Source organism: Boleophthalmus pectinirostris, unplaced genomic scaffold (assembly GCF_026225935.1).
Source record: "Boleophthalmus pectinirostris isolate CB_2022bp ecotype Guang Dong unplaced genomic scaffold, ASM2622593v1 HiC_scaffold_2, whole genome shotgun sequence".
NCBI classification, from domain to species: Eukaryota; Metazoa; Chordata; class Actinopteri; order Gobiiformes; family Gobiidae; genus Boleophthalmus; species Boleophthalmus pectinirostris.
This window is the reverse complement of record NW_026571152.1, coordinates 8,744,398-8,772,325: the sequence shown is the minus strand read 5'-3', so window position 1 is coordinate 8,772,325 and position 27,928 is coordinate 8,744,398. Positions and strand designations below refer to the sequence as shown.

Genomic DNA, 27,928 nt, shown 5'->3' with positions numbered 1-27,928 from the left:
CAACTCAACAACTCCAGGTATATTTAATGAGGAAACATTATAACTTAGATCAGCAAATAGAGTAACACGGCCCCTTTAAGCATCCATTTTACAGTTCATAAATCAACATGTTTGGATTTTACCTCTATTTTTCAAGCTCCTTCACTGTCATAAGCAAATGATTAATGCTTTCCTTCAAATACCATCTCTTTGTATACTCCCAGATAACACTATTCACCAGATATTCAAATGGCCTCCCTCATATTTCCTTTTCACAGCACATTTGACACTTCTGACACTCCTCTGCCCGGTAACAGGACCCAGAGCCGCTGACCTCTGACCCCGGTGTCGCTCATTTAAATACAGTGAATAAAGCAGACGAAGACAGCCGCGGACAGGGGAGATCTGCTTATAATAAAATAGGAGAGGTCTTAAACAGAGGCGGGGGAAGGGGGGGTCCTGTGTGTTTGACAGTTAGAATCGGAAAAGGGGGCACGGATGGATGCACATACGACAGGGGACGAGGGAGGGGCGGATTCACATTATGCAAGCAAAGTGCTATGAGGAGGCTGTACGAGAACTGGTTGTGTGGTGTCAGTACTGTGCAGTGGCCTCGCACTGGGGGAGTTCTGCATGTATATCTATGGCAGAATGTTCAGCAGTTGCTGTCGTGACACAATGCAAACATTAACAAACACTGCCTATACACATTTTCAGAAGCCTGTGATTAATGTGTTCATAGTCCTGTTTATTAGTTTGATTTACATAAAAGTGAGAGTGACTGAAAAACTGTGTCTAATGCCATCTAGTGTGTGACTGTAGTCACTGACTAAGTCAGTTCAGATTAAAGTTAAAACTTGAGTTACAGAGCTTCAGACAGAGCAGTGCCTACAGTTAGTATTACACCCAAGGGAATGTTGATGACATCAGCTGCAAATATCACTATGCAACATAACTGAAATACTGCGAGTGCTGCAACGATTAATCAGCTAATTCTGCCTACTAGAGCACCATAAAAATAATATTGTTGCATTTTTAACTATGCAGACACTAAAGTACATAGGAAAATGACTTTTTATAACATATAACAGTTGACAGAGGCATTTTTGAATCAAATGTTAGAAAAGAAGCAACGGTTTGTTATTTTAATCGATACTTTGTTCATAAATATTTTCTATTTAGAAGTTTTGAGTTATCACATTTCAACCTTTATTTGATTAAAAATGTGTTTTGAAAATCGAATTTTACAATAAAAAATAATCAAGAAGGCCGCACGCTGACACGAGTGAAACAAAGAAAAAGTGTGTGTGTGAGTTGTAGACTTTTGGAAACAGTGGGGCAAATACATATAGCCTATATACAAATATAAGAACCAAGTTAGTGTAACATTACTTCATCATAGTGGGATGTACATCCAATATTCCCAAAAATATCTTTTTTTAAATTTTGTTTTAATGACACCAACATTAAAAAAAAAAAGAAAGAAAAAAAAGGGAGCTCTAAAGAATTGCAGTGCAGATCTGTTTTTCTTTTGCTCAAGTAGTTAGAAGTATAAACATAACTAAAATAACATAGCGTTTTATAAAGCTTCAAAAACAGATTTTAAAGTAGAAAAGCACCCAGAGAGCGCAGACCTCCGCCAAGGACTACCCCCATTTTTTTTATATAAATTACGATAAAATCAGTCTTCTGGATCAGATCCGGATCAGCCTTTGGAATATGAAAGAGGATCCCATTGTCCATCCCTGAGTCAAATTTCATGGGGTTTGGTCAATAATTAACCGAGATATTGAGAAAGAATACCCCATTTACCACAATGTTAACTAAAATTTCAAAGTGATCCAGAATCCAAGATTTCTTCCGGATCACCCCCAAAATGAAATCAGTTCTTCCTTTTCACATTTCCAACAAATCCTGAATTTCATCAAAATCGGTCCATAACTTTTTGAGTTATGTTGCTAACAGACAAACAAACAAACAAACAAACAAACAGACAAACGCCGGCAAAAACATAACCTCCTTGGCGGAGGTAATAACGGTTAATTTGTGGGGTCCTGATTTTGAGAACTACATAGCAATCGTTCATCTCAGGCGAATAAACTCATTTTTAAGAGAAATGTGACTTTTCAAAACGTTAAACTTGTTGGAAATGAGGCTCTATAAGCAGGATAAACACGTGGATTGGAACTGAGACCTGTTCACAAAAAAGGGTGAGTTTATTTAGCAGATTTTGAGACCTGTCGAGATTACGAGCACAAGCTAACGCTAAAGCTAACAACATCCGTTACTCGTATAATAAATAAAAGACGTAGCAAGGATTAACTCTTATTCTAAAATCCACAAAAAAGGGAAGTCCGACAGATGGAATAAAAAATAAGACGTAACAAATTAAACATTTCACTGAATATCAAGCCCTGATGAAGACCAGTTAAGGTCGAAACATGTTGGCTTTGGCCATTCAAATAAAGGCCTTTTAATTATATTTTTCCTCGTGCGATGTGTTAACTTTTTCTACTGTTTTGGAGTGCCTGGAATCCGTTGTGTCTTGAGTCTTGATCCTTTTTTCCAAGAACACCCTCGAGTTGCTCCTACTGATTGGAACACCTGCAGCAAACAGCCACATTTTTGTTCATTTCACTGAATATATTTTAAGAATTCAGGTTATGTTAGAATAGTACAGATGCTAGGATAAAATTAATCAAACTATCCGTATAAATTACATTTAATGTATATAATTATTATTTCTAAGCACTTTGAAAGGTGCTTTATAAATCCAGTGCATTATTATTATTATTACAAGCCATCTGACACATTTTAATCATCTAACTTTACTACCAGAGACTAAGTAGGTGGTGTTTTGACTAATAAATGACCACGCTAATACCAAATTCTACCTTAATGAGGTCAGGCCAGGACAAGAGACAACATTTAGCTCTGTACAGACATTCAGACATTCAATAACAAAGAGTAAACACATTACAACTTTAGAGATTAAAAAACGTTCAGTTCAGGATGAGTGATCACAGACTTGGTTTCTCTTTAATCATCATTTCAAATTAATATTGTGTTTAATGTGAGCGTGTCTGAGAGTAGCTGGGTGTGGTTCCAAACCTTTGTACCTCTGACTGACAGCACCTGTGACTAAGGGCTGTGTGTCTCAGAGGAACTGCAGTCACCTGGAGTAAAAACTCTGGTTACTCTAGCAACCAGAGGATTACACAGATATACAGCCACACGGTATATAATATATGGCAAAGTTCTACAATTTAATGTTGAAAACTACTTTCTATTGTCTAATTTAAGAGAGTTTTTCGCCACGGTATCAGAGTCCATATTGGGACTCAAGTCTGTATCTTAATATTGAAATTGAGTTTGAAATTGTAGTGCCATGACAATGCTATTTCACAATGACTGTGAGTGTAATCCACTTTGTTTTTTAGTTTTTGTGTTGTATCCTTTCTTGATCACATTTGTAATGGTTAGAAATAATTTCTGGTTTGCTTTTAATGCTGTGTGCTGTTTTTAGGTGGGACCATGTCATTTTTTGACGACACAGCTGCAGATGCTCCGGTCAGGGATGTCCCTCAGAGTGTCCCCAGACTCGATCTAGGTCTGTCTCAGCCTTCCATGCCTACACAATCTAGGGATGGGACAGTAGGAAATAGTTAAACACATTAGGCTTTATCCACAGCAGCACGGTAGCTCACTGTGTCTCAGAACTGTCACTTTGATTAAAATCAAGAGATAAAATTGGACAGGAAGATTGCCGAGCCACAAACAGTTGCTCTTATTCTGCATAAAAAGTGATAACCCTGTTGTTTACATCTGCACAAACATGTTCTGAAATATGATTCTTGTATTAGTTTGTCAGTTTATATATTAGTCTTTTTTGTCAGTTCTACTGGACATTAACTTAATTTCAGCAGAATCGTATTATAATTAAAGCATAACAATAATAAAGTTAGAATAGGAAAAGGGGGCACGGTTGGATGCACATACGACAGGGGACGAGGGAGGGGCGGATTTACATTATGCAAGCAAAGTGCTATGAGGAGGCTGTACGAGAACTGGTTGTGTGGTGTCAGTACTGTGCAGTGGCCTCGCACTGGGGGAGTTCTGCATGTATATCTATGGCGGAATGTTCAGCAGTTGCTGTCGTGACACAATGCAAACATTAACAAACACTGCCTATACACATTTTCAGAAGCCTGTGATTAATGTGTTCATAGTCCTGTTTATTAGTTTGATTTACATAAAAGTGAGAGTGACTGAAAAACTGTGTCTAATGCCATCTAGTGTGTGACTGTAGATTTATTTGTGAGAAATTTGTTGAACAGTATAAGTCAGCTGACCTTTTGTAGCTCCAACTAAGTCAGTTCAGATTAAAGTTAAAACTTGAGTTACAGAGCTTCAGACAGAGCAGTGCCTACAGTTAGTATTACACCCAAGGGAATGTTGATGACATCAGCTGCAAATATCACTATGCAACATGACTGAAATAACTTTGTTAGTGGCGAGGGCCAAAAATAAGAAACCGACGAAGAACAATACCCCTCGCCCCTAACTTTGTTAGTGGCCCTCTATGTTGTGTCTGTGCCTAAATTGTTTCAGTGATTTCAATGATTTCAGTGATTTTGATTTTGAAGTTTTAATGTAATACGTATTTATATGTGTAGAATCAGAATGGCGACATTTACTCCAAGTAAACTACCACCTGCATGTGGCAAATTGTCACATGATGTGAGAAGGAAGTTGGTCCTGCTAAATGTAAGTTGTACTGGCTAAAATCCCTATTTTTTACCAAAGTTTGTAAGTTGTCTCAATTTAATTTCCTTTTTCTGTTTTACAGTATCAAATGCACGATCCTGGTCTCACAGCCCTGGAGAAGTCAGAGCTGTTTCTTGATTACAGCTTTGAGTTTTTACAAAAGTATGAGAGTGTCATATGTCACACAAGATGTCAAGAGGAGGAGATTTTTAGAAAACAGCAGGATCTACAAAAACTTAAAAAAAAAAAATCAAGAAGTCCTGGAACACAAGATGTCAAGAGGAGGAGATTTTTAGAAAACAGCAGGATCTACAAAAACTTTTTTTTAAAATCAAGAAGTCCTGGAACTTCTTTTCACAAGTGGTAATTAAGCCTTTCATTATTTAATTGAAACTTTAAATAAGAACTGTTCTAAATCAAATGCTCTGTCATTAGATGTAGAGGAAGAAAAATAGACAAGACTGAACTTTCATTCTCCACGAATCCCCCCTCTGCAGCTGTTTTGAGACTGAAGGAGCCCCAAAAAAATGCCTGAAGAAGATGTGCCTGATGAAGAATCTGTGCCTGAACAAGTTGTGCTGAGCACCACTGAGCAGTGACCAGCCAAAGCTGAGAAAAGAAAGAATGCTGACTTACCCCTGAAAATACAATTTTTACTGAAAATACAATTTTATATGTAAATATGGAAAATATTTGTGGATTTACTTTTATAACTATTTAAATGTTTGTGTATCCAAATGTGATTCAATAAAGACTTAAAAAAACAAAAAAAACAACCAAAACTACACACATTTCATATATTTTATAGTGTATTATATCTGCTGAGATCACGCATTAGTGTTTCAAATTTCAGCACAATCGAACTAAGACTATGTGTGTAATCATTTTTAAAATATTTGTTAGGGGAGTCATTGCGCCCCTACTGGCTAACCATGGAAAATGCCCCATGTCCATAATAGACTTTTTTGCTTGTAATGATGCACAAAATTTAATTCCCAATTCCCAATCCGGCGTGCTACGGGCGAACCGTAAGGAGTATCCCAAAAACATGGAAGATTTGAGTGAAGCTATGTCTGTAGATGTGACATGTCAAATCTGAACTCATTTGGACCATTCCCTCCGTTACCGACATGAGTTTTTAAATTTTTTGTCAACAACTTGAAAGAATATCACAGGTTTAACTTTACCCTGTTGGAGTGTTAACTCTTTCCTACATTCTGATACTTTACTTATTTCAATAGTCCCTCTAGTTTCTGAATGAGAACTATTTGAATGTCAAAAATCTACCCGTTTCCCTCCGTTACCGCTTGACCGGACCCCAGTGTATCGGCAGTAACCGATCTATCCGAACTATTTAATGACAACAAACATCGTTAGTCGTTAATGATTCATTTATGTTTAGGTAAACCACAAACAACAATTTAGCTTTGTAACAAACCTTTGACGAAGTGTTCACTGCAGACACGAGCATTTGCGGATTCTGCTCCTCCCGACCGCAAACGTAGGTTTGTAATAGAGCCCGACCGATATATCGGTTGGCCGATATTATCGGCGGATATGGGCAACTTTAGGCATATCGGCTATCGGCCGATATGCGTGCTGATAGGGGCCGATATTTCACATGGGCATGTTATACCTCGTTATAAAGCTTAGACTCTCTACATTCTGTTCATTTAATCCAATTTACAGACAGATAAATGTCCTAATATGTGGCTCCACATCAGTATTTATCTACGGAGTCATTTGTCTGTGTGTGTCTGTACTGTCCCTGAACACACCACAGAGTCGCGTCACTCACATGTGTTTGTTTAGACCTGCAGACACAGATCCAAACACTGAGATTATATTCTTTTTACGGACAATCGGTTTGAGTCTGGATTAAAAGGACATTTATTAGTGCAGATTTGTGATGTGGGAGGAGCCTGTATGAGCGGTGAGTGTTGGAAATATGTCGACTCTGAAGCTAGTTTTTGTCATTTGTTATGGGTTAGCTGCTGTAGCTCCCGCACATAAACATACTGTTTTCTATTGGTCTGTTCTAAAGTGACTATGTTGGCCATATATTTGCTACTGGACCTGCACTGATATGTAAATGAGCTGTGAACAGACGTGTGAATTATGACATTTGCGCATATAATTAATTACCGCGGCGCGCACGTATTTACGGCTAAAGGCTAATAGCGCTACTTTCTTTACTAGTTATGGGTCCGTCGCGAACGAAACGACTCTTAGAACCGGCTCTTTGAAGGGAACGACGGGAGCCTGATCCTTATTGGGAGCCGTGTTTTCTCTTTCTCTCACTTTTTTTCTCTTCACGCCGCGTGATTCGTGGTATGACAGCGGCAGCGGCTAAAAACGAAACTTTGAGAAATTTGCGTGTACGTAGGATTAAAGAAAATAAAAATTAAAAAAACGAGCATATTTGACTGTAGTTTAGCATAAAATAAATAAGTCCCGGTTTAGTCCTTTTTCAGTCCTGGTTTAGACCTGGTTCAGTCCTGATTCAGTCCTGCTTGCAACAAAACAATCTGAAGAGCCACTTGGGAGCCAAAAGAACCAGCAGCTTTTAGTGAGCCGAGCCAAAAGAGCCGGTTCTCTAAAAAGAACTGGAATACCCATCACTAGTGTCTAGAATGTGATGCAAAAATGCCATTAAACCAACCTACTGTCTGTAAATATGATGTAAAGAGGCAGAATAACAATAAATGTTGCCTAAATAAACCCAATTAAAATCCACCAGAGCCAAACCTAAGTTTTTTAAACAATTCAACATTTACAGTGAATTTTTACATCACTAAATATATCGGTGATTATATCTGCTATCGGCAGCGCCAACTCCCATTATATCGGTTTCATATCGGCCACAGCAAAATCCATATCGGTCGGGCTCTAGTTTGTAATCCACTTTTTATGGCGTTGTTCTGTCAGCTTTTCCCATTTCTGACCTTTGTGGACGACTATCTTCGGTACTCTAAAAAAATCGCTTTTCCTTCTCTCGGTTAGAACAATTGGCACAGCCGTAAACTGCACAACACATCGGCATTTCCCTCCAGTCGGTTCACTTCTTGCCCTCCATCTGATTTTGCGTGCTGACAAACGTCGCCCTGTAATGTCACGTGAAACCCAGATATTCAGAATTATTATTTCCATGTAAACTCCAAGGAAAATATTTTAAGTCCAAACAATTTAATCCAGAACAATTAAAAAAACATCATGTGAACGTGGCCATTGTGTTCTAACAGTGAGTTTTTTAATCATTTCAATACCAGGTTTAACATTTGTGCGTTTACCTTTTGGATATTTCGTGGCAAAGTACAGTGTGATAAAGAGTAGAGGGGTGTGCAAAAATATTGAAATATCGATATATCGTATCGTTTAATGTGATGACACAGTATCGATATTGTGGGCTGCTCTATCGATATATCACCAAGAGTATTTTTGGTTTATTTTACTAAATGATTTTGTTACAGCTACAGTTTCGTTGTTTGTTTAGTGGAAGGAAACTTGTTTGACATTTTCGCTGTTTTGAGGATTAAAATGTTTGTGTTTCATATGAACTTTGCACAAGAAGTGGTTTAACAAAGATTTTCCACGATTTAGCCTTTATTTTTTACTGAACCGTATCGAATCGAAAGCGCACTGTATCGAGGTTTGTCTCATATCAGTGACTTCTTAACAACACTCGGCCTCAGTCAACAGGGAAACGTGGCTCTTGCCCCGTCTGGGAGTATGACATCATCACATTCTAGAACCTGAAAACCTCCCAGTTCCATCAGGTTCACGGCGCCGATGACATCATACATGTAAAGTTCCATAAAGCCTTGTTACCATGGCAACTCCGGAACTCAAAGCTAAACTTCAAAGCTTTGTGGGCTTTAACTCAAAGCTTTGTTTGGCCTCGGGGAGATTTATAGAGTAGGCAAATTGCAAATCGCAAATCACAAATCGAAAATCACATATCGCTTAACGGAAAAGGCACATTTAGCTGAGCTTGACACAGAGCAAATCGTACAAAGATTTCAAACAGTAGACTTCACAGAGGAGACTTTACAGAGTAGATTTCACAGAGTAGGTCGCACTTTTGATCTGCGTGACAGTAAGTACAGCAACACTTACAAAACAACTCAATTATAAAACAAAAATGGCCAGAAATAACAGAGGAAATATACCCTTGACCTTAAACCATGACCTTAAACTAAAGAACTGTGGTCTTCGTGTGATAAAGAGTAGAGGGGTGTGCAAAAATATTGAAATATCGATATATCGTATCGTTTAATGTGATGACACAGTATCGATATTGTGGGCTGCTCTATCGATATATCACCAAGAGTATTTTTGGTTTATTTTACTAAATGATTTTGTTACAGCTACAGTTTCGTTGTTTGTTTAGTGGAAGGAAACTCGTTTGACATTTTCGCTGTTTTGAGGATTAAAATGTTTGTGTTTCATATGAACTTTGCACAAGAAGTGGTTTAACAAAGATTTTCCACGATTTAGCCTTTATTTTTTTACTGAACCGTATCGAATCGAAAGCGCACTGTATCGAGGTTTGTCTCATATCAGTGACTTCTTAACAACACTCGGCCTCAGTCAACAGGGAAACGTGGCTCTTGCCCCGTCTGGGAGTATGACATCATCACATTCTAGAACCTGAAAACCTCCCAGTTCCATCAGGTTCACGGCGCCGATGACATCATACATGTAAAGTTCCATAAAGCCTTGTTACCATGGCAACTCCGGAACTCAAAGCTAAACTTCAAAGCTTTGTGGGCTTTAACTCAAAGTTTGGCCTCGGGGAGATTATAAGAGTAGGCAAATCGCAAATCACAAATCGCAAATCACATATTGCCTAACGGAAAAGGCACATTTAGCTGAGCTTGACACAGAGCAAATCGTACAAAGATTTCAAACAGTAGACTTCACAGAGGAGACTTTACAGAGTAGATTTCACAGAGTAGGTCGCACTTTTGATCTGCGTAACAGTAAGTACAGCAACACTTACAAAACAACTCAATTATAAAACAAAAATGGCCAGAAATAACAGAGGAAATATACCCTTGACCTTAAACCATGACCTTAAACTAAAGAACTGTGGTCTTCGAAAGCAAATTGCCAAAAAAGATGAGCACAATGAGCGGCGATGGTGGCCCTCGCCCCGGCGCGCACCGCCCCCCCACGCGACCTCCGGGGACTCGCGACCGCCCCGGCACGCCACCCTCTCTTCCCGACATTCGCCCAGGTCGACAATGACGATTCAAATTTCAGCACAATCGGACTAAGCCTGTGGGTGGAATCATTTTTTAACTATTTTTTGGGGGAGTCTTTGCGCCCCTGCTGGCCAGTGGTGGAAAATGCATCATGTCCGTAATAGACTTTTTTGCTTGTCATCATGCATAGAATTTAATTTCCGAATTTGGTCCAAATCCGATAATGTTAACGTTTCATGTCTATGCTAGGGGGCGCTATAGAGTTCATTTTTCATATGTTTTATAGTGTATTATGTTTAGGCCGTGATCAGGCATTAGTGATTCAAATTTCAGCACGATCGGACTAAGCCTGTGGGTGTAATAATTTTTTTACTATTTTTTGGGGGAGTCTTTGCGCCCCTGCTGGCCAATGGTGGAAAATGCATCATATCCGTAATAAACTTTTTTGCTTGTAATGCATAGAATTTAATCCCCGACTTTGGTCCAAATCCGATAATGTTGACGTTTCATGTCTATGCTAGGGGGCGCTATAGAGTTCACTTTTATTAAATTTCATATTTCATATTTTTCCTTTTCACATTTCCAACAAATCCTGAAAATTTCATCAAAATCGGTCCATAACTTTTTGAGTTATGTTGCTAACAGGCAAACAAACAGACAAACGCCGGCAAAAACATAACCTCCTTGGCGGAGGTAATAACGGTTAATTTGTGGGGTCCTGATTTTGAGAACAACATTTCCCAAAATCCCGTGTTGTGGCGGCGCACGCGTAGTTTTGTCCTAACAACACGAGCGGATGTTGTCTGTAGCAACCGTTCATCTCAGGCGAATAAACTCATTTTTAAGAGAAATGTGACTTTTCAAAACGTTAAACTTGTTGGAAATGAGGCTCTATAAGCAGGATAAACACGTGGATTGGAACTGAGACCTGTTCACAAAAAAGGGTGAGTTTATTTCGCAGATTTTGAGACCTGTCGAGATTACGAGCACAAGCTAACGCTAAAGCTAACAACATCCGTTACTCGTATAATAAATAAAGGACGTAGCAAGGATTAACTCTTATTCCAAAATCCACAAAAAAGGGAAGTCAGACAGATGGAATAAAAAAATAACACGTAACAAATTAAACATTTCACTGAATATATTTTAAGAATTCAGGTTATGTTAGAATAGTACAGATGCTAGTATAAAATTAATCAAACTATCCGTATAAATTACATTTTATGTATATAATTATTATTTCTAAGCACTTTGAAAGGTGCTTTATAAATCCAGTGCATTATTATTATTACAAGCCATCTGACACATTTTAATCATCTAACTTTACTACCAGAGACTAAGTAGGTGGTGTTTTGACTAATAAATGACCAACGCTAATACCAAATTCTACCTTAATGAGGTCAGGCCAGGACAAGAGACAACATTTAGCTCTGTACAGACATTCAGACATTCAATAACAAAGAGTAAACACATTACAACTTTAGAGATTAAAAAACAGTTCAGTTCAGGATGAGTGATCACAGACTTGGTTTCTCTTTAATCATCATTTCAAATTAATATTGTGTTTAATGTGAGCGTGTCTGAGAGTAGCTGGGTGTGGTTCCAAACCTTTGTACCTCTGACTGACAGCACCTGTGACTAAGGGCTGTGTGTCTCAGAGGAACTGCAGTCACCTGGAGTAAAAACTCTGGTTACTCTAGCAACCAGAGGATTACACAGATATACAGCCACACGGTATATAATATATGGCAAAGTTCTACAATTTAATGTTGAAAATTACTTTCTATTTTCTAATTTAAGAGAGTTTTTCGTCACGGTATCAGAGTCCATATTGGGACTCAAGTCTGTATCTTAATATTGAAATTGAGTTTGAAATTGTAGTGCCATGACAATGCTATTTCACAATGACTGTGAGTGTAATCCACTTTGTTTTTTAGTTTTTGTGTTGTATCCTTTCTTGATCACATTTGCAATGGTTAGAAATAATTTCTGGTTTGCTTTTAATGCTGTGTGCTGGGACCATGTCATTTTTTGATGACACAGCTGCAGACGCTCCGGTCAGGGATGTCCCTCAGAGTGTCCCCAGACTCGCTCTAGGTCTGTCTCAGCCTTCCATGCCTACACAATCTAGGGATGGGACAGTAGGAAATAGTGCAAGAGAATGATCACAACTGAAATTGCAGAAGACACATTAGGCTTTATCCACAGCAGCACGGTAGCTCACTGTGTCTCAGAGCTGTCACTTTGATTAAAATCAAGAGATAAAATTGGACAGGAAGATTGCCGAGCCACAAACAGTTGCTCTTATTCTGCATAAAAAGTGATAACCCTGTTGTTTACATCTGCACAAACATGTTCTGAAATATTATTCTTGTATTAGTTTGTCAGTTGATATATTAGTCTTTTTTGTCAGTTCAACTGGACATTAACTTAATTTCAGCAGAATCGTATTATAATTAAAGCATAACAATAATAATAATCACAATGCTTTAATTATTATCTTAAAATGTTTGTATCATCTTGCTCCTTGTTTATACAATACACAGATCATCAGGGAAAAAGTAGGTCTCTACAGAACAATCATGGGCTTCAGAGTGTGGTTATTTCCTTTTTGCAGATACTTCTGGAGCAGCGAATGCAAGAATGCGTCAGGATGTGCTGCGGATGTCCAGGGAGGAACTGGAGGACAAGTTTCTGAGGCTCAATGATGAAAACCTCAACCTCAAACAACGCATCAACAAACAGGATGACAAAATCAAGAGGTCAGGAGCAAACACATGTTTCTATTGACATATCATCCCTTCAGTTTGAATCAACAAGTATTCCTTATATCCTTTATGTGTTTCTGAAACAGCCAGGCTGAGTTTGAAGTGTGGGTACCTGTTAGACCAATCACACTGTTCCTTATTTTCATTAAAATGTACTGCCTGTGTTTATTTTTGCCAACAGAAATTGGTCTGAGGGCTGTATCTGGCACCTGTGCTATAGTTTAGACTGCCTTAGAAACTAATCTTTCTGTCTTTTTGAGTACAGGATTGAAAAGTTTATTGTGTGTTGGTGCTACTTTACAGGCTGAATATTCTGTCACTATGGGAGAAAATGCATTTTGAAAAAACAATCTATGTGGTTGGTAGAATGTTCCATATTTAATTTTCTGTGGCTCCAAGTTGATTTAATGAAATAATAATACATTGTTCTGTGCAGTTTGGACTATTTAGTTGTTTCCCCATGAAGGCTGTAGTATAGAGACAAAACACAAAAACAAGTTTTTCAAAATGAGTCTTAACAAGGTCAGAATGACATCTAACTTCATCGTACATGTTCTGTCAGGTTGACCACAAGGCTGATGCGTTTGGTGAAGGACCGCAGTCATCTGGAGCAGCTGGCCTCTGGAGCAGTACCTCATCCCGGCCCCAGAGGGAGGGATGTGGGGATGGAAGAGCTCATCGAAGACCTCCAAGACAACATCCGCACTCTGCACAGTGAGAACGAGAGCCTCAAACAGCAACTCCGAGTGGCCAAGCAGCAGATTATACACCAACAGGGCAGGAGGGACACCCCGTACAGCCACATCCATTCACGCATCAACTCTGGGATAAAGAAGCTCAGGGACACGCCCTCTCCCTCTCCTGTGAGACCCAAAAGTGAGTGCTGACATTCATATAGCACCTTTATCTTCATAATGTTGGGTAATCACCTCTTTTTTGGTTGTCCTGTCCCTCGTCCCACCTATTAATACTTTGCAGTGACATCATGCTGGGAGTGTTCTACATGTATGTGTATTTGCAGTATAAGGCAGTTCACCCACATTGATGAAGGAATGAGTGAGGCTGCCATCAGTCTGTCCCAGAACCGCTGTGAAGCGCTGTCATTGCAACATTAGTTTACACTGCATCATTTTCTTGTCAAAACCTGTGATGTAAACAGTCAGACAGAAATCACTTACATTAGATGTAACTGTTCACATGGTATTTGAATACTCTGATAACTCCAAATATCAGATTTTTGATGTCCATGTAAACACAGCCACTGATTATGTGATCTAAACTGTTGTGTGTTTTGATGGCTGTAGGTGCGAAGAGTTCAGAGGGAGCAGGCAGACCCCCGACCAGCCAGCTGCCCCGGTACGGACACAGTTTACTGGAGGAGGCCCGGGCCAAGATACGAAACCTGTGAGTGCTGCTGATCATCTGCAAAGTTACTTTCTCTTTTTTAAAGGGGACATGTTATGTAAAATGAACTTTTATGAGCATCCACCTCGTCCTTATCTTACTTAAAGTTGTATTTGAATTGATTCACACATCACACTGTTTTCACCAAACCACCCACTGATCTGTACATTCTTGGGATTATTAAAACAATTCAGGCTCTGGCATATACACAGAGGCACATGGCATTTTTCAACAGTAGAAACAAGCCAATTAAAATCTGCTGATTCCTATGGTGAAATTTCACTATGTAGTTTCAAACAGGTCAAGTCAAATATGTCTGTTTCCATTATTAAGTCATTTTAGATTAACATTGCGGTTTNCCAAAAAAGGGAAGTCAGACAGATGGAATAAAAAAATAACACGTAACAAATTAAACATTTCACTGAATATATTTTAAGAATTCAGGTTATGTTAGAATAGTACAGATGCTAGTATAAAATTAATCAAACTATCCGTATAAATTACATTTTATGTATATAATTATTATTTCTAAGCACTTTGAAAGGTGCTTTATAAATCCAGTGCATTATTATTATTACAAGCCATCTGACACATTTTAATCATCTAACTTTACTACCAGAGACTAAGTAGGTGGTGTTTTGACTAATAAATGACCAAGCTAATACCAAATTCTACCTTAATGAGGTCAGGCCAGGACAAGAGACAACATTTAGCTCTGTACAGACATTCAGACATTCAATAACAAAGAGTAAACACATTACAACTTTAGAGATTAAAAAACAGTTCAGTTCAGGATGAGTGATCACAGACTTGGTTTCTCTTTAATCATCATTTCAAATTAATATTGTGTTTAATGTGAGCGTGTCTGAGAGTAGCTGGGTGTGGTTCCAAACCTTTGTACCTCTGACTGACAGCACCTGTGACTAAGGGCTGTGTGTCTCAGAGGAACTGCAGTCACCTGGAGTAAAAACTCTGGTTACTCTAGCAACCAGAGGATTACACAGATATACAGCCACACGGTATATAATATATGGCAAAGTTCTACAATTTAATGTTGAAAATTACTTTCTATTTTCTAATTTAAGAGAGTTTTTCGTCACGGTATCAGAGTCCATATTGGGACTCAAGTCTGTATCTTAATATTGAAATTGAGTTTGAAATTGTAGTGCCATGACAATGCTATTTCACAATGACTGTGAGTGTAATCCACTTTGTTTTTTAGTTTTTGTGTTGTATCCTTTCTTGATCACATTTGCAATGATTAGAAATAATTTCTGGTTTGCTTTTAATGCTGTGTGCTGTTTTTAGGTGGGACCATGTCATTTTTTGATGACACAGCTGCAGACGCTCCGGTCAGGGATGTCCCTCAGAGTGTCCCCAGACTCGCTCTAGGTCTGTCTCAGCCTTCCATGCCTACACAATCTAGGGATGGGACAGTAGGAAATAGTGCAAGAGAATGATCACAACTGAAATTGCAGAAGACACATTAGGCTTTATCCACAGCAGCACGGTAGCTCACTGTGTCTCAGAGCTGTCACTTTGATTAAAATCAAGAGATAAAATTGGACAGGAAGATTGCCGAGCCACAAACAGTTGCTCTTATTCTGCATAAAAAGTGATAACCCTGTTGTTTACATCTGCACAAACATGTTCTGAAATATTATTCTTGTATTAGTTTGTCAGTTGATATATTAGTCTTTTTTGTCAGTTCAACTGGACATTAACTTAATTTCAGCAGAATCGTATTATAATTAAAGCATAACAATAATAATAATCACAATGCTTTAATTATTATCTTAAAATGTTTGTATCATCTTGCTCCTTGTTTATACAATACACAGATCATCAGGGAAAAAGTAGGTCTCTACAGAACAATCATGGGCTTCAGAGTGTGGTTATTTCCTTTTTGCAGATACTTCTGGAGCAGCGAATGCAAGAATGCGTCAGGATGTGCTGCGGATGTCCAGGGAGGAACTGGAGGACAAGTTTCTGAGGCTCAATGATGAAAACCTCAACCTCAAACAACGCATCAACAAACAGGATGACAAAATCAAGAGGTCAGGAGCAAACACATGTTTCTATTGACATATCATCCCTTCAGTTTGAATCAACAAGTATTCCTTATATCCTTTATGTGTTTCTGAAACAGCCAGGCTGAGTTTGAAGTGTGGGTACCTGTTAGACCAATCACACTGTTCCTTATTTTCATTAAAATGTACTGCCTGTGTTTATTTTTGCCAACAGAAATTGGTCTGAGGGCTGTATCTGGCACCTGTGCTATAGTTTAGACTGCCTTAGAAACTAATCTTTCTGTCTTTTTGAGTACAGGATTGAAAAGTTTATTGTGTGTTGGTGCTACTTTACAGGCTGAATATTCTGTCACTATGGGAGAAAATGCATTTTGAAAAAACAATCTATGTGGTTGGTAGAATGTTCCATATTTAATTTTCTGTGGCTCCAAGTTGATTTAATGAAATAATAATACATTGTTCTGTGCAGTTTGGACTATTTAGTTGTTTCCCCATGAAGGCTGTAGTATAGAGACAAAACACAAAAACAAGTTTTTCAAAATGAGTCTTAACAAGGTCAGAATGACATCTAACTTCATCGTACATGTTCTGTCAGGTTGACCACAAAGGCTGATGCGTTTGGTGAAGGACCGCAGTCATCTGGAGCAGCTGGCCTCTGGAGCAGTACCTCATCCCGGCCCCAGAGGGAGGGATGTGGGGATGGAAGAGCTCATCGAAGACCTCCAAGACAACATCCGCACTCTGCACAGTGAGAACGAGAGCCTCAAACAGCAACTCCGAGTGGCCAAGCAGCAGATTATACACCAACAGGGCAGGAGGGACACCCCGTACAGCCACATCCATTCACGCATCAACTCTGGGATAAAGAAGCTCAGGGACACGCCCTCTCCCTCTCCTGTGAGACCCAAAAGTGAGTGCTGACATTCATATAGCACCTTTATCTTCATAATGTTGGGTAATCACCTCTTTTTTGGTTGTCCTGTCCCTCGTCCCACCTATTAATACTTTGCAGTGACATCATGCTGGGAGTGTTCTACATGTATGTGTATTTGCAGTATAAGGCAGTTCACCCACATTGATGAAGGAATGAGTGAGGCTGCCATCAGTCTGTCCCAGAACCGCTGTGAAGCGCTGTCATTGCAACATTAGTTTACACTGCATCATTTTCTTGTCAAAACCTGTGATGTAAACAGTCAGACAGAAATCACTTACATTAGATGTAACTGTTCACATGGTATTTGAATACTCTGATAACTCCAAATATCAGATTTTTGATGTCCATGTAAACACAGCCACTGATTATGTGATCTAAACTGTTGTGTGTTTTGATGGCTGTAGGTGCGAAGAGTTCAGAGGGAGCAGGCAGACCCCCGACCAGCCAGCTGCCCCGGTACGGACACAGTTTACTGGAGGAGGCCCGGGCCGAAGATACGAAACCTGTGAGTGCTGCTGATCATCTGCAAAGTTACTTTCTCTTTTTTAAAGGGGACATGTTATGTAAAATGAACTTTTATGAGCATCCACCTCGTCCTTATCTTACTTAAAGTTGTATTTGAATTGATTCACACATCACACTGTTTTCACCAAACCACCCACTGATCTGTACATTCTTGGGATTATTAAAACAATTCAGGCTCTGGCATATACACAGAGGCACATGGCATTTTTCAACAGTAGAAACAAGCCAATTAAAATCTGCTGATTCCTATGGTGAAATTTCACTATGTAGTTTCAAACAGGTCAAGTCAAATATGTCTGTTTCCATTATTAAGTCATTTTAGATTAACATTGCGGTTTATAATGAATAAAATAATAATGTAGGTATGTTATAGTTTACTAAATACTTGTCCACTTTATGCACATGATTCTTGTTTGTGTTTCAGAGAGAATGTGATTGAGTCCCAGAGGAGCCACATGGAGGTGCTGGAAGGAGACGCTCAGTTGCTCCGAGATGAACTCAAGAAGAAGGAGGCGGAGTTTGAGGAGAGACTTTTGGACGCACGGCAACAGCAGTCCTCCAACCTCCGGTACTGAGCATGTCTATGCAGTGGCGGCTAGTCTTAAGCCCACTTTATAGTTAGTTAAAGATATGTAACATTGTAACTATGTATGTAACTTTTGGTGGGGGGGTCGGGGTCCAGCAACTGCTTATGTCCATGGAGATGTTATTGCTTTTGCTGGAATGTTTCACAGTATAACATTAAACTTCCATCTTGCATTTACCTCGACAAGGCAATATAAAGATACTATTTTTGACAAGAATCACGATAAAGTCGAAATCCTGATCTGATCCAAGAAAATCGTGATATATAAATTTTTTGGTAGGTGGTTATTCCTTTCCCCTTCCCATTTATCCTCTCAAGTTTGTATTTAGAGTGATTTTTTTATTTTTTATTTTTTTTATTAAGTCGTTTCAATATTGTGATTTCAAAATGTGCAAATTATAAAATCCACAGTTTTCATAAATTATAACTATAAAGACACAAGTACAGTATGTCTTCTTTAATTGTAACTTGTTTATTTAATATTTTAAGCTTTTAATAATAGCACTGACACACAGCAAGCCTATATTACCGACCCGAGTTTGGCTTGGATTTTTGGATTTTCCTCATGCTTATTGGTAAACCAAACCCATGCACTGGTCCCCTTTTAAACACTTGCCGACATCTTCTGCCCGGTGCACCATTGATTGTTTTCCATTGGGTTCTTCATTAAATTTAACACTGTATTTCCACATTTACTCTGTATTTATGGTTTGAACGTGTGTTTTGTTTGTTTGTCTGGTCTCAGGACGCATGTGAACAGCAACGTGAACATGATCAAACTGCAAAAACAACTGGCCGAACGCTCCAACACCATCACCGAGCTGGAGGGGATGGTTTCTGCTGCTGCAAGAGGTGAAACACAACAACAATACTGTGTCAGTGGGGAGACAGTTTCCTCACAGCTGTGGACTGGAGCTGTTGCAACCAGAGCATTATACAGAGTACAGTAAATGAAGGCTTGTTTCTAAGCCAAGTATGAGTTTCTCCAATAGACAGACTGAATTCAAAGTGCTTCTGTCATCTAGCAACAGATTAACCAAACAGCAGCTTCAAATAATGCACTGATTACTTGGGTTGAAGAGAAACATGGCTATAGGTGTGTAAAATCCCTCAGTCGTCCAGGTAGAATCCATGGCAAAGGAGAAATTCAATTTGTCAACTGGACAAAGCTGCTTCCAAGTTGCTGCTAAGCTGCTGCTTCCAAGCTGCTTCTTCTACTAGAACTGCAGAAGCAGCTTTAATTTTTCAAAGTATTTTTATAGCACACAATCTGTTTCTACATCATTTTTGATAGTACAATTATTACAGTTAAACGGCTAAATACTGATGATAAAACAACTGACCTAACTACTCCAAATTAGAAGAGCAGCTTGAGTACCAACCAAAAGTTTTGTATTGCATAAAGGCCCATATTATGCTATTTTCTAATCTCTATAATGTTGTTTCCTCATCACAAACATACCTACAGTTTCACTTGCACATGACAAAAGGACAGAAGTGGGGTTCTTCATGTTTTAAACCTGTGCGTGTTTGTTGTTTCCTAGAAGCAGCAGAGGCTGAAGGCGAGTCACGACTCTGCTCTGTCCAAAGTGGACTCTCTGAGTATGGAGCTGAAGGAGGAGCGCCTCCACAGCCTGGAGCTAGAGAAGAAGCTCAAGACCGCAGCCTTGTCCAATAAAGCTCTGCACCAGGTCAGACAGACAACCAGCACAATAGAATATACACATACATCACACTGCATCACGTGAGACCCTCTCTACATGACCTTGGTGCTTTTATTTCACTATTTAGTCCATAAATGAATTCATATTGTGCATACAGGACTCTGTTCCAAATTCCCCCCATAACTGGTAGCCTCACTAGTTTCATTTGACTGGAGCCGAATGCTATGGGTGATGTCACACAGCTGTATATATTACGACCAACAGAATATCAAATACACTTACATTAGGACAGACAAATAGACACCCACAACGACTGTGTAGCAGTGAGCACATTTACATAGGCAGAGGAATCTGATCATCACACATGTTGCCAGGTGAAGTGTCAGGTTCATACATTTTTAGAGTAACTGTTGTATTTGAAAGAGAACTCTTTCAATCTGTTGCATTTTCTCTTATTTTGTAATCTGACGATAACTCCAGAAATCAGAAATGATCAGATTTTAGTATGCATGCACATATAGCCACTATGCTGTACAAATGGCCCTTTCTAAACGTATTTTTTTCTGTTTCTTAGCTTCAGGAGCAGATCTCTGAACTTGAGCAGGAGAGGGACCTTCTAAAGGAGAACAACAACAAACTTCTCAACAGGTCATTAACACTTGTATATACCACTGTACTATACTTTATATCTTAAAGGGGTAATATTATGTAAAAGTGACTTTTATGAGTTTTAACCACATTATAACACTCTTCCCTCATCATTACCTTAGAGCTGTCCATGCAGTCCTGTATTGTCCTGCATTTGAGGCTTGGGAGCTCTGAAAATTCCTATTTTCACCTGCCTCATGTCCCCACCAATGTAAAACATTTAATTGAAATTCTGCTGCTTGCTAAAGTGAATGAACACTAAGTGGGGCAGTCAAGGCATGTCAGTTCTGCTCACCTGTCCAGCCAAAACCACACGCTATGACAAAACTTTACAAAGACGAGTGAATGTGGAGTCATATCCGTGTCTCCCCGATTTTAGAGGGTGTGATTGACAAGTGGGTTAATCAATCGGAGAGAAGCATGGTCCGTTTGTGTCAAATACAAACATGACGGTTTACACATAAAAAATGGACCAATGAATCTAAAGGACTGATTAACAGTGCAGATTTTAGCAGAATCAACAATCAAAGCATCAAATTCCTACTTATCTCAAGTAAAACAAGTATGTTTTGTTCTGAATGATACCAGAATTTTGGAGAGGAGATGTCTCCTGCATTCAAGAGACACGTGATACAAATTAGCGGCTGCAGTTGGATTGTCTCGAGTTCGGACAGGGTTTTCACTATTCACCATCTGGATTTGAACAGAATGTAGAGGGGACTGACTGGTCAGGCACAGGATGTCAGTGGGCCTGTTTCTAATACTTGTGCTTGTGTGCAGTGCCTTTGACGTGTCTCAGCAGCAGAAGTGGCAGATCCAGGAGCAGAAGCTGAAGCTGCAGATTTCACAGTTGGAGACGGCACTTCAGGGGGACCTCGTGGACAAGAACGAAATCCTGGACAAGGTCAAGGCTGAAAGAGGTGCTCATAATGCTTTCACTGTGAAGACAAACCCAGTAATATAACTCTGGGTTTATGCAATCAGTGGTCATGATTTCTACATTTTGTCTTAACTGTTATGTAGAAACCAATGAGAGGCTGACTGAGGAGAATAAAAAACTGCACATTCAGTTCTTGGAGCAAAAGCAGCAGCTGGAGGAGATGAAAGACCAATTAAAGGTTTATAGTAAAGTAAGTTAAAATCACAGTTTTCTAGAGATAAGTTCATTTGACAGGTTAGACTACAGTTTTCATTAAAACGCTGCTACTTTTTTAAAACTAAGAATTGTGCCTAGTTTTCTCTTTTACAAGAATTGTGGTTACTTCTACTTTTAAGTTTTTGCTGAGAGTGCCAAACCTAAAGTTCACTGTAATGTTTTTGTTTGTTTTTTTAAGGATAGTGACTATGACGTCTCTGAACTGACAGAGGCTCTCTTGCTCGGTAAAGTAAGTGCAATTTTTAACATTCCCTTAGTAAATCGACCAAACACCAAATCAAAATTGTATTGACTGTGTACTCTTTTCTGTATGTTTTTGTCCCTACAGAAGCGTAAATCCCAGAGGAACGGGGATCTGTCTTTCCTCACGGCCACTGGAGGTGAGGTGAACGTGGACAATGAGGTGAGGGAGCTGAGGGCAGCTTATGCAGAGACCATCCAGGAGCTGGAAAAGACCAGGAGCCTGCTGAGTGTAAATAGCCGCATCTGCAGAGGATACAAGGTACACCACAGCACAGACACACTTTGCCTTTGTATGAATGTGTGTGTGATTGGTGGAGAGGAGAGGCTGTAGGTACAAAAAGGCAGTGGAGTGAATGCAGTATATTTTAGCATGAAATTAAAAGCAACTTGTCTAGAAAAAACTTGTCCATGTAATGTGATGCAACACTTTACTCAACATAAATGTCATAGCAAAGTGCCTCGTAACAGTATCATGATTGTTGTAATTAATTGTCAGTAGAATAGGTAATGGTTTACGTTAAAGCAGCACCTGCATGCTTCCATAAAGATAGAAACTAAACTTTGGAACATTCTCCACTGAGATGGAAGAATGTTACTCCATATTCGAGACAAATTTAAACATCTCTATAGAAACAAGCAGGTGACAGGCCCCTCATCAAAAAAGTTATAAGTCAGGTCTGTGGAGAGGCATGATCTTTCACAGGAAGGTGGTATGTTTTTAAAAGTTTTTAGTGCTATAAATATACCTGTAATGAAGTAAATGCCTTAATTTCAGTCACATCTTTGACCTGAATCGAGACAGTCATGACCTTTTGAAAAGATTTGTTGGTCTTCAAGGGAAACAATTGTTTGAATGAATTATCTGAAACTGAATAACTCAGTATTATTGTTTGGGATACACATAACATGATATAAACACTGCTCACATTTCTTCTGTTTCTCAGGCAGAGTTGGACACTGTGACAGCGAAGCTGAAAAGTGACCACATGGAACTGGAGCAGAGACTGGAGACTCAGGCCAAACTCCTCGACTCAAGAGCTGCCAGGATCAGGAAACTAGAAGGTCTGTGAAGGATTCATCTGTTTTTTGTAGTTCATGATACCGTTGCATATAATGTTATTCTGTATAGTTTAATATATTTTTGATATTTCTGATTTGTAGTATGTATATATTATTGTGAAAGCTTGTTGCTGGTTACATCTGATATCTCCTGTTCTGTTCCTTCAGCTCAACTTAAAGACATCGCTTACGGCACGAAAGCTTACGTTTTCAAACCCGACGTGAGCGAGGAGGAGGAGGCGGAGGAGTTCAGTGAGAGCCTCCATCTTGAGCGCGGGGAGAATGTTCTGGAGCTTCAGATCTCCAGTGTGTCCCTGTCTCCCTCTGCTCTCCAATCTCTATCGGACCCAGAGCCCTACACCTTCTGCACCTACGCCCTCCACCTGTTTGACCTCCACTCCACCCCTGTCGTGAGCGGCCGCTGCCCACGCTACGGCTTCACCTCTCGGTACGTGGTGCGGATGGACCAGGCATTTTTGGACTATGTGAGCCGGAGCACGGTGACTGTGGAGCTGCACCAGGCTCTGGGGCTGGACTGGACGACTCTGGCTTTGGGACAGATCCGACTGCAGCCTTTGATGGAGCAGGAGGGGAAAATACATGGGACCGTTCCTCTCATTGGTGAGTTTAAGGCTGCAACCATTATTTTAGTATTTGACTAGTCTGTGATTTTTGTATTTGTTGACTAGTTAAATTATTATTTCTATTGTACATTGTGACTTTTTGAATACACCAAATAATGACTGAAGTATAGTGACTGATGTCTTTTAAGTAGAAAGTATTTAAAGGTCCTATATTGACTCTTAGAATTTTGTTACGTCCTCAAAAACATACCTGGAGTTGTGTTTTGTTTCATTCACATGTTTAACACACAATCCCTGCATATTTAATCTGAGTTTATCTCTCAAACAAAAAACACACGGTCCACCTTGCAATGTCATGTGGTAATACAGGAAGCGCTCCACTGTGTTTTTACACGCCATACACCTTTACTAGAATCATTTTCATGATTTTAGCCCTAGAATTTCCATTATTATTTACTGAACAAAAGGTAAAAAAGTAGCTTATAACTTGAAAACTTACTAGTTGTAATACTACTAGTTGTACTAAAGAATTACTCATGGGTGAATGAAACAAAAAACAACTCTTGCTATGTTTTTGAGGCAGTAACAACATACTGTATTACATGGCTTAAAGCTCACAAGATCAATTTCACGTAATATAGGGCCTTTAATAGTAATATTTTTTTTATCAGAGGTATTTTATTAATAGCCACATAACAAAGTATTTCTCTGTATTTCATCCCTCTGTTCCCTGTCCCCAACGTTCAGGTGTATCTGAGGAGGCGCGCTCCTTCGGCTCTCTGGATTACTGGTTCAGGCTCCGAATCCCCATGACACAGACTCTGCTCCTGTACAGAGAGAGGCTGAAGGCCGTGGACTATGTCAGCTCCAGCTCAGAACAACCAGAGATACAGGTAACTAGGAGTGTAACCATATACAGTATTACTGAGGAAATATAGACGATAAACAGTAATATTGAAACTACTTTATGACTTTATGACAATAATCCTGAAGCAGGATTATCCCCTGAAAAAATATAGTGTTACTGTTAAAATACTGTTATACCATGGTCAGTGAGAATTCTAAGCTTAACTGCTGTGCATTATTTTTACGTAACTGCACATGTAGCCCAACAATGATTAATCACTGCTCTGTCTCACTATGCTGAGTGCAAACCCATAGCAACGAGTAAACAAATTAACTACTGTTTCAACTAAAACAGAAATAACTAATGCATTGAATATCCATGGACAGTCAAAAGGTTGTCTGATTTAAAACTGAACTATTTTCAGTTGTTGGGACCATGGTGTGAGCGGATTAAACAACTCGGAGCAGTACCTACACTATCGGTCAAACGTTTTAGAATACCACACTTTTTTACTGTTTATTGTTTACTGTTTACTGTTTACTGTTGACCAAAACGTATTCTATACTTTTGATTCATGAAAGTGTTCACCTTTAGCAGATGTAACAGCTGAACACACTCATGGCAACAGAAATCAAATATTCTTCAGAAAACTCTTCCCAAGTCTGTTTCAGAAGTTCTCATAAATGTGTGGCACTTGTAGGTTGATTGACTTTCACACTTCTGTCCAGTTCATCCAAACCAGCTCGATGGGGTTTAAGTCTGGACACTGTGCTGGACACTCCATGCTTTCAAGTTTACCATCTTGTTCTTTTTTCCTGAGGTAGTTTTGGCAGAGCTTGGATTTGTGTTTTATCCTCTGGCTGTTCAGTATTTACCCTGTTACTATTTCAAACTATTCATTGGACTTGCATGACTTGAATTGCAATAAATACCTGGAAAAATGCGGGTGTTTCTAAAACTTTTGACTGGTAGTGTATCAGTATCAGTAACCACTGAAAAAAGTTATTTATTTATATACAAGAGTCAAGAGACAATGTCATTACTCACTATGTTTATTTATTTTACATGTTTATTTTTATTCATATTCACTCTCTAACTGCTGGATCCAACCTATTTTGGATATATCTCTCACCTAGCTGTCTTATAAACTTCATCACATAATCGTTTTCCTTCTGTCTCTTTAGCCGCCTCTCCCAGATGACTGGAACGAGCTCTGTGTCACTGTTGACAGCTGCGTCGGCCTCAGATCTCGAAGCTCTGCCCTTCCCAGCGCCTATGTGGTCTACCGCTTCTACGACTCCCCGGACTACCCCTCAGACACCGTCCCCGACTCCACCCACCCGCAGTTCAACGACTCCAAACTCTACTCTGTGCACATGGACCAGGCCCTGCACCGGTACCTCTGCTCTGAGCTCATGCAGTTCTATGTGTTCGACTACAAAGAGGAGCAGCTGGACAAGTACCTGGGGAAAGCCAAGGTCCCGCTCACCTCACTGGCTCAGGACATAGCCGTCACTGGTGAGTTATTTTGAATGTTTTTGTCATGTTGAAATGAGCAGTATATTGACAAAAATTTTAATCTTTGTTTATCTTTACACTTATTCTGAATTATTTGATTCCAAGTAATATTTTAGCAGTGTTTTTGCTACTTATGATTGATGTTTAGGGATAACCTTGCACAGTAAGATGGATTCTCATGACATTTGTGAATTCATAAACTCATGAGAATCTGTCTTTGCCCCTGCTGGTGCGATAGGGCCCAACAGGTGGAGGGCAACCAATCACAGAGCAGCATTCAGGTTTGTGCAGAAGCCAAAGGCGAAATACTTGAGCCTATTTTAGCATCACTACGGGCAATTTTGTTTGTGAGAAATGTGAGGAAGGAAAGAGCTTTGTGCATTTATGGACAGGGAAGATTCTTGTGCTTTTCTCTCAACTGGACTTGTACTGCTGTTGTGAAGCTTCGACAGATCAGATTAGTCCTCATGAAGCTCCAAACAGATAAATGAATCAATAAAAAATACATTTATAAATAAAAATGTGAATAAATAATTATTTAATACTGATTTCCTCACTCATGTTTTTCAGGAGTCTTTGAGCTGAGCGACTCATCCGGACTCCCCGTGGGGCACATCCAGCTCTCTCTGAAGTGGAAGTTCTCGTACATACCTCCTCCAGGGTCAAAGGTTACAGTGGAGCCCAAATTTACCTCTCAACCCAGAGTGACCGAGGAGGAAACAGAGAAGCTGAAACAGGAGCAGCCAAAATCACCAGAACTGCCAGAGCCAGTGCTAGCCAGTGCTAAAGAGGAACCACTGCCTGAGAGCAGAGGGGGGCCTAGTGCTCCCATGGTCCATCCAAGTGTGGGGGTCACCAAGGTAAGGCTGGGTGTTGAGATTCACACATTTGACATATTATAGGATCATAATTTGTATTATCTTAAGATTGTTATCCATTAACAGAATTCATCCATAGAACATTTATTATAAATAAATTATAACTTTGGTTTTACTATTTTCCATCATGGTTTTGTTACTTCCCCTTTCCCTACACACATCATGGCATTAAACTTACAGTATATCTTCCATTAATTCTATTATAGATTGTATTATTGCTTAAAACCCTTTAGAGCAATAATACAATCAAAATGCTGAAATACCTTGGGAAAAATATGTATTATAGGGTTATCACTCCACAGATCTGACCTTGTAACTTTGTCCAGTGAAGTCATCATGGAGTTTAATGCAGTGCAGTGTAGACAAGCAGCTAGCAGATCCTTTAGCAGAAAACATTACATGTATAGAGCAGCACAACTAGTTTATTTTTTATTTTATAGGTCATATGAATTGTTATTTTGATCAAATAAAGCTGGTTTTATGATGCACTTTCTTTGTTTTCTTGATTCCAGGCTCAACTGCCAAAGCTGAGGCAGAGGACACTGCTGAGGGAGGGGCCGGCCGCTAAAAAGGTCACGTTTGTAGAGGCATCGGACACAGAAACACAGGTTTGGTCAATGTCCATAAAAAATCATGCATAAATAGAATAATCAAATAAAATAATAAATAAATAATGTTTGATGCTGTGGGGGAGGAAATACTTAGAGGGGATGCTCAGGGGGGATGCTCTGGGAAGAGAGGCTATTGGTCTCTGGCCAGGGCAGGCCTTGGCCCTGTCCATATCTGCTGTAACAAGAAGAATAAACCTTTGTCTGTGTTCCAAAAACTCAACGGACTTCGCAAATGGATTAATTCTTCTTTCTTCAAGAGCTATATAATTCTTTCCACAACAGGTCAAGGATTCATTAAAAAAAAGGGTTGTCAAAAATATCGGAAATCAGAAACTGATCGATTCTACAAGTATCGAAACTATATATTTGAACAACATAGTATCAGAATGATCTTGAGCTTATCAGAACAAGTATAAAAGCACATAGATATTATACACCCATGGACCACTATGGAACCTATGATTTAATGTTGAAAATGACATGCTTATTGTCTAAATAAAGAGTGTCTTTTCAAAACTAT

The 27,928-nt window shown here is 39.3% G+C and overlaps 3 protein-coding genes and 1 long non-coding RNA gene across 4 annotated transcripts in view; all 4 read left to right on the top strand.

The window, feature by feature from the left end:
- The first annotated feature begins 2,057 nt into the window (after positions 1-2,057).
- LOC129409548 (uncharacterized) lies at positions 2,058-5,379 on the top strand. Its single transcript, XR_008632443.1, has 5 exons — positions 2,058-2,189; positions 3,506-3,589; positions 4,656-4,746; positions 4,829-5,109; positions 5,182-5,379. It is a non-coding gene; the product is annotated as an uncharacterized LOC129409548 (long non-coding RNA).
- Positions 5,380-10,716: 5,337 nt separating this feature from the next.
- LOC129409547 (protein fantom-like) lies at positions 10,717-16,273 on the top strand. Its single transcript, XM_055155955.1, has 3 exons — positions 10,717-10,897; positions 15,434-15,517; positions 16,038-16,273. The coding sequence occupies exons 2-3, from the start codon at positions 15,442-15,444 to the stop codon at positions 16,208-16,210; spliced, it is 249 nt and encodes an 82-aa protein (XP_055011930.1). The 5' UTR covers positions 10,717-10,897; positions 15,434-15,441; the 3' UTR covers positions 16,211-16,273.
- Positions 11,974-27,485, top strand: LOC110173984 (protein fantom-like). The gene is given in 19 exon segments (XM_055155954.1): positions 11,974-12,050; positions 12,571-12,715; positions 13,284-13,597; positions 14,026-14,125; positions 18,039-18,182; positions 18,946-19,033; positions 19,035-19,052; positions 19,745-19,891; positions 20,439-20,512; positions 21,293-21,432; positions 21,536-21,642; positions 21,847-21,897; positions 21,997-22,170; positions 22,856-22,973; positions 23,139-23,591; positions 24,302-24,447; positions 25,586-25,919; positions 26,490-26,779; positions 27,310-27,485. Coding segments are annotated over 19 exon segments (3,048 nt in total). The 5' UTR covers position 11,974; the 3' UTR covers positions 27,439-27,485.
- Positions 27,486-27,507: 22 nt separating this feature from the next.
- nox5 (NADPH oxidase, EF-hand calcium binding domain 5) overlaps positions 27,508-27,928 on the top strand; it is a 19,822-nt gene continuing 19,401 nt past the window's right edge. The window contains exon 1 of the mRNA XM_055155383.1: positions 27,508-27,585. Coding sequence (XP_055011358.1) covers positions 27,508-27,585 — 78 coding nt within the window. The remainder of the gene's footprint in view (positions 27,586-27,928) is intronic.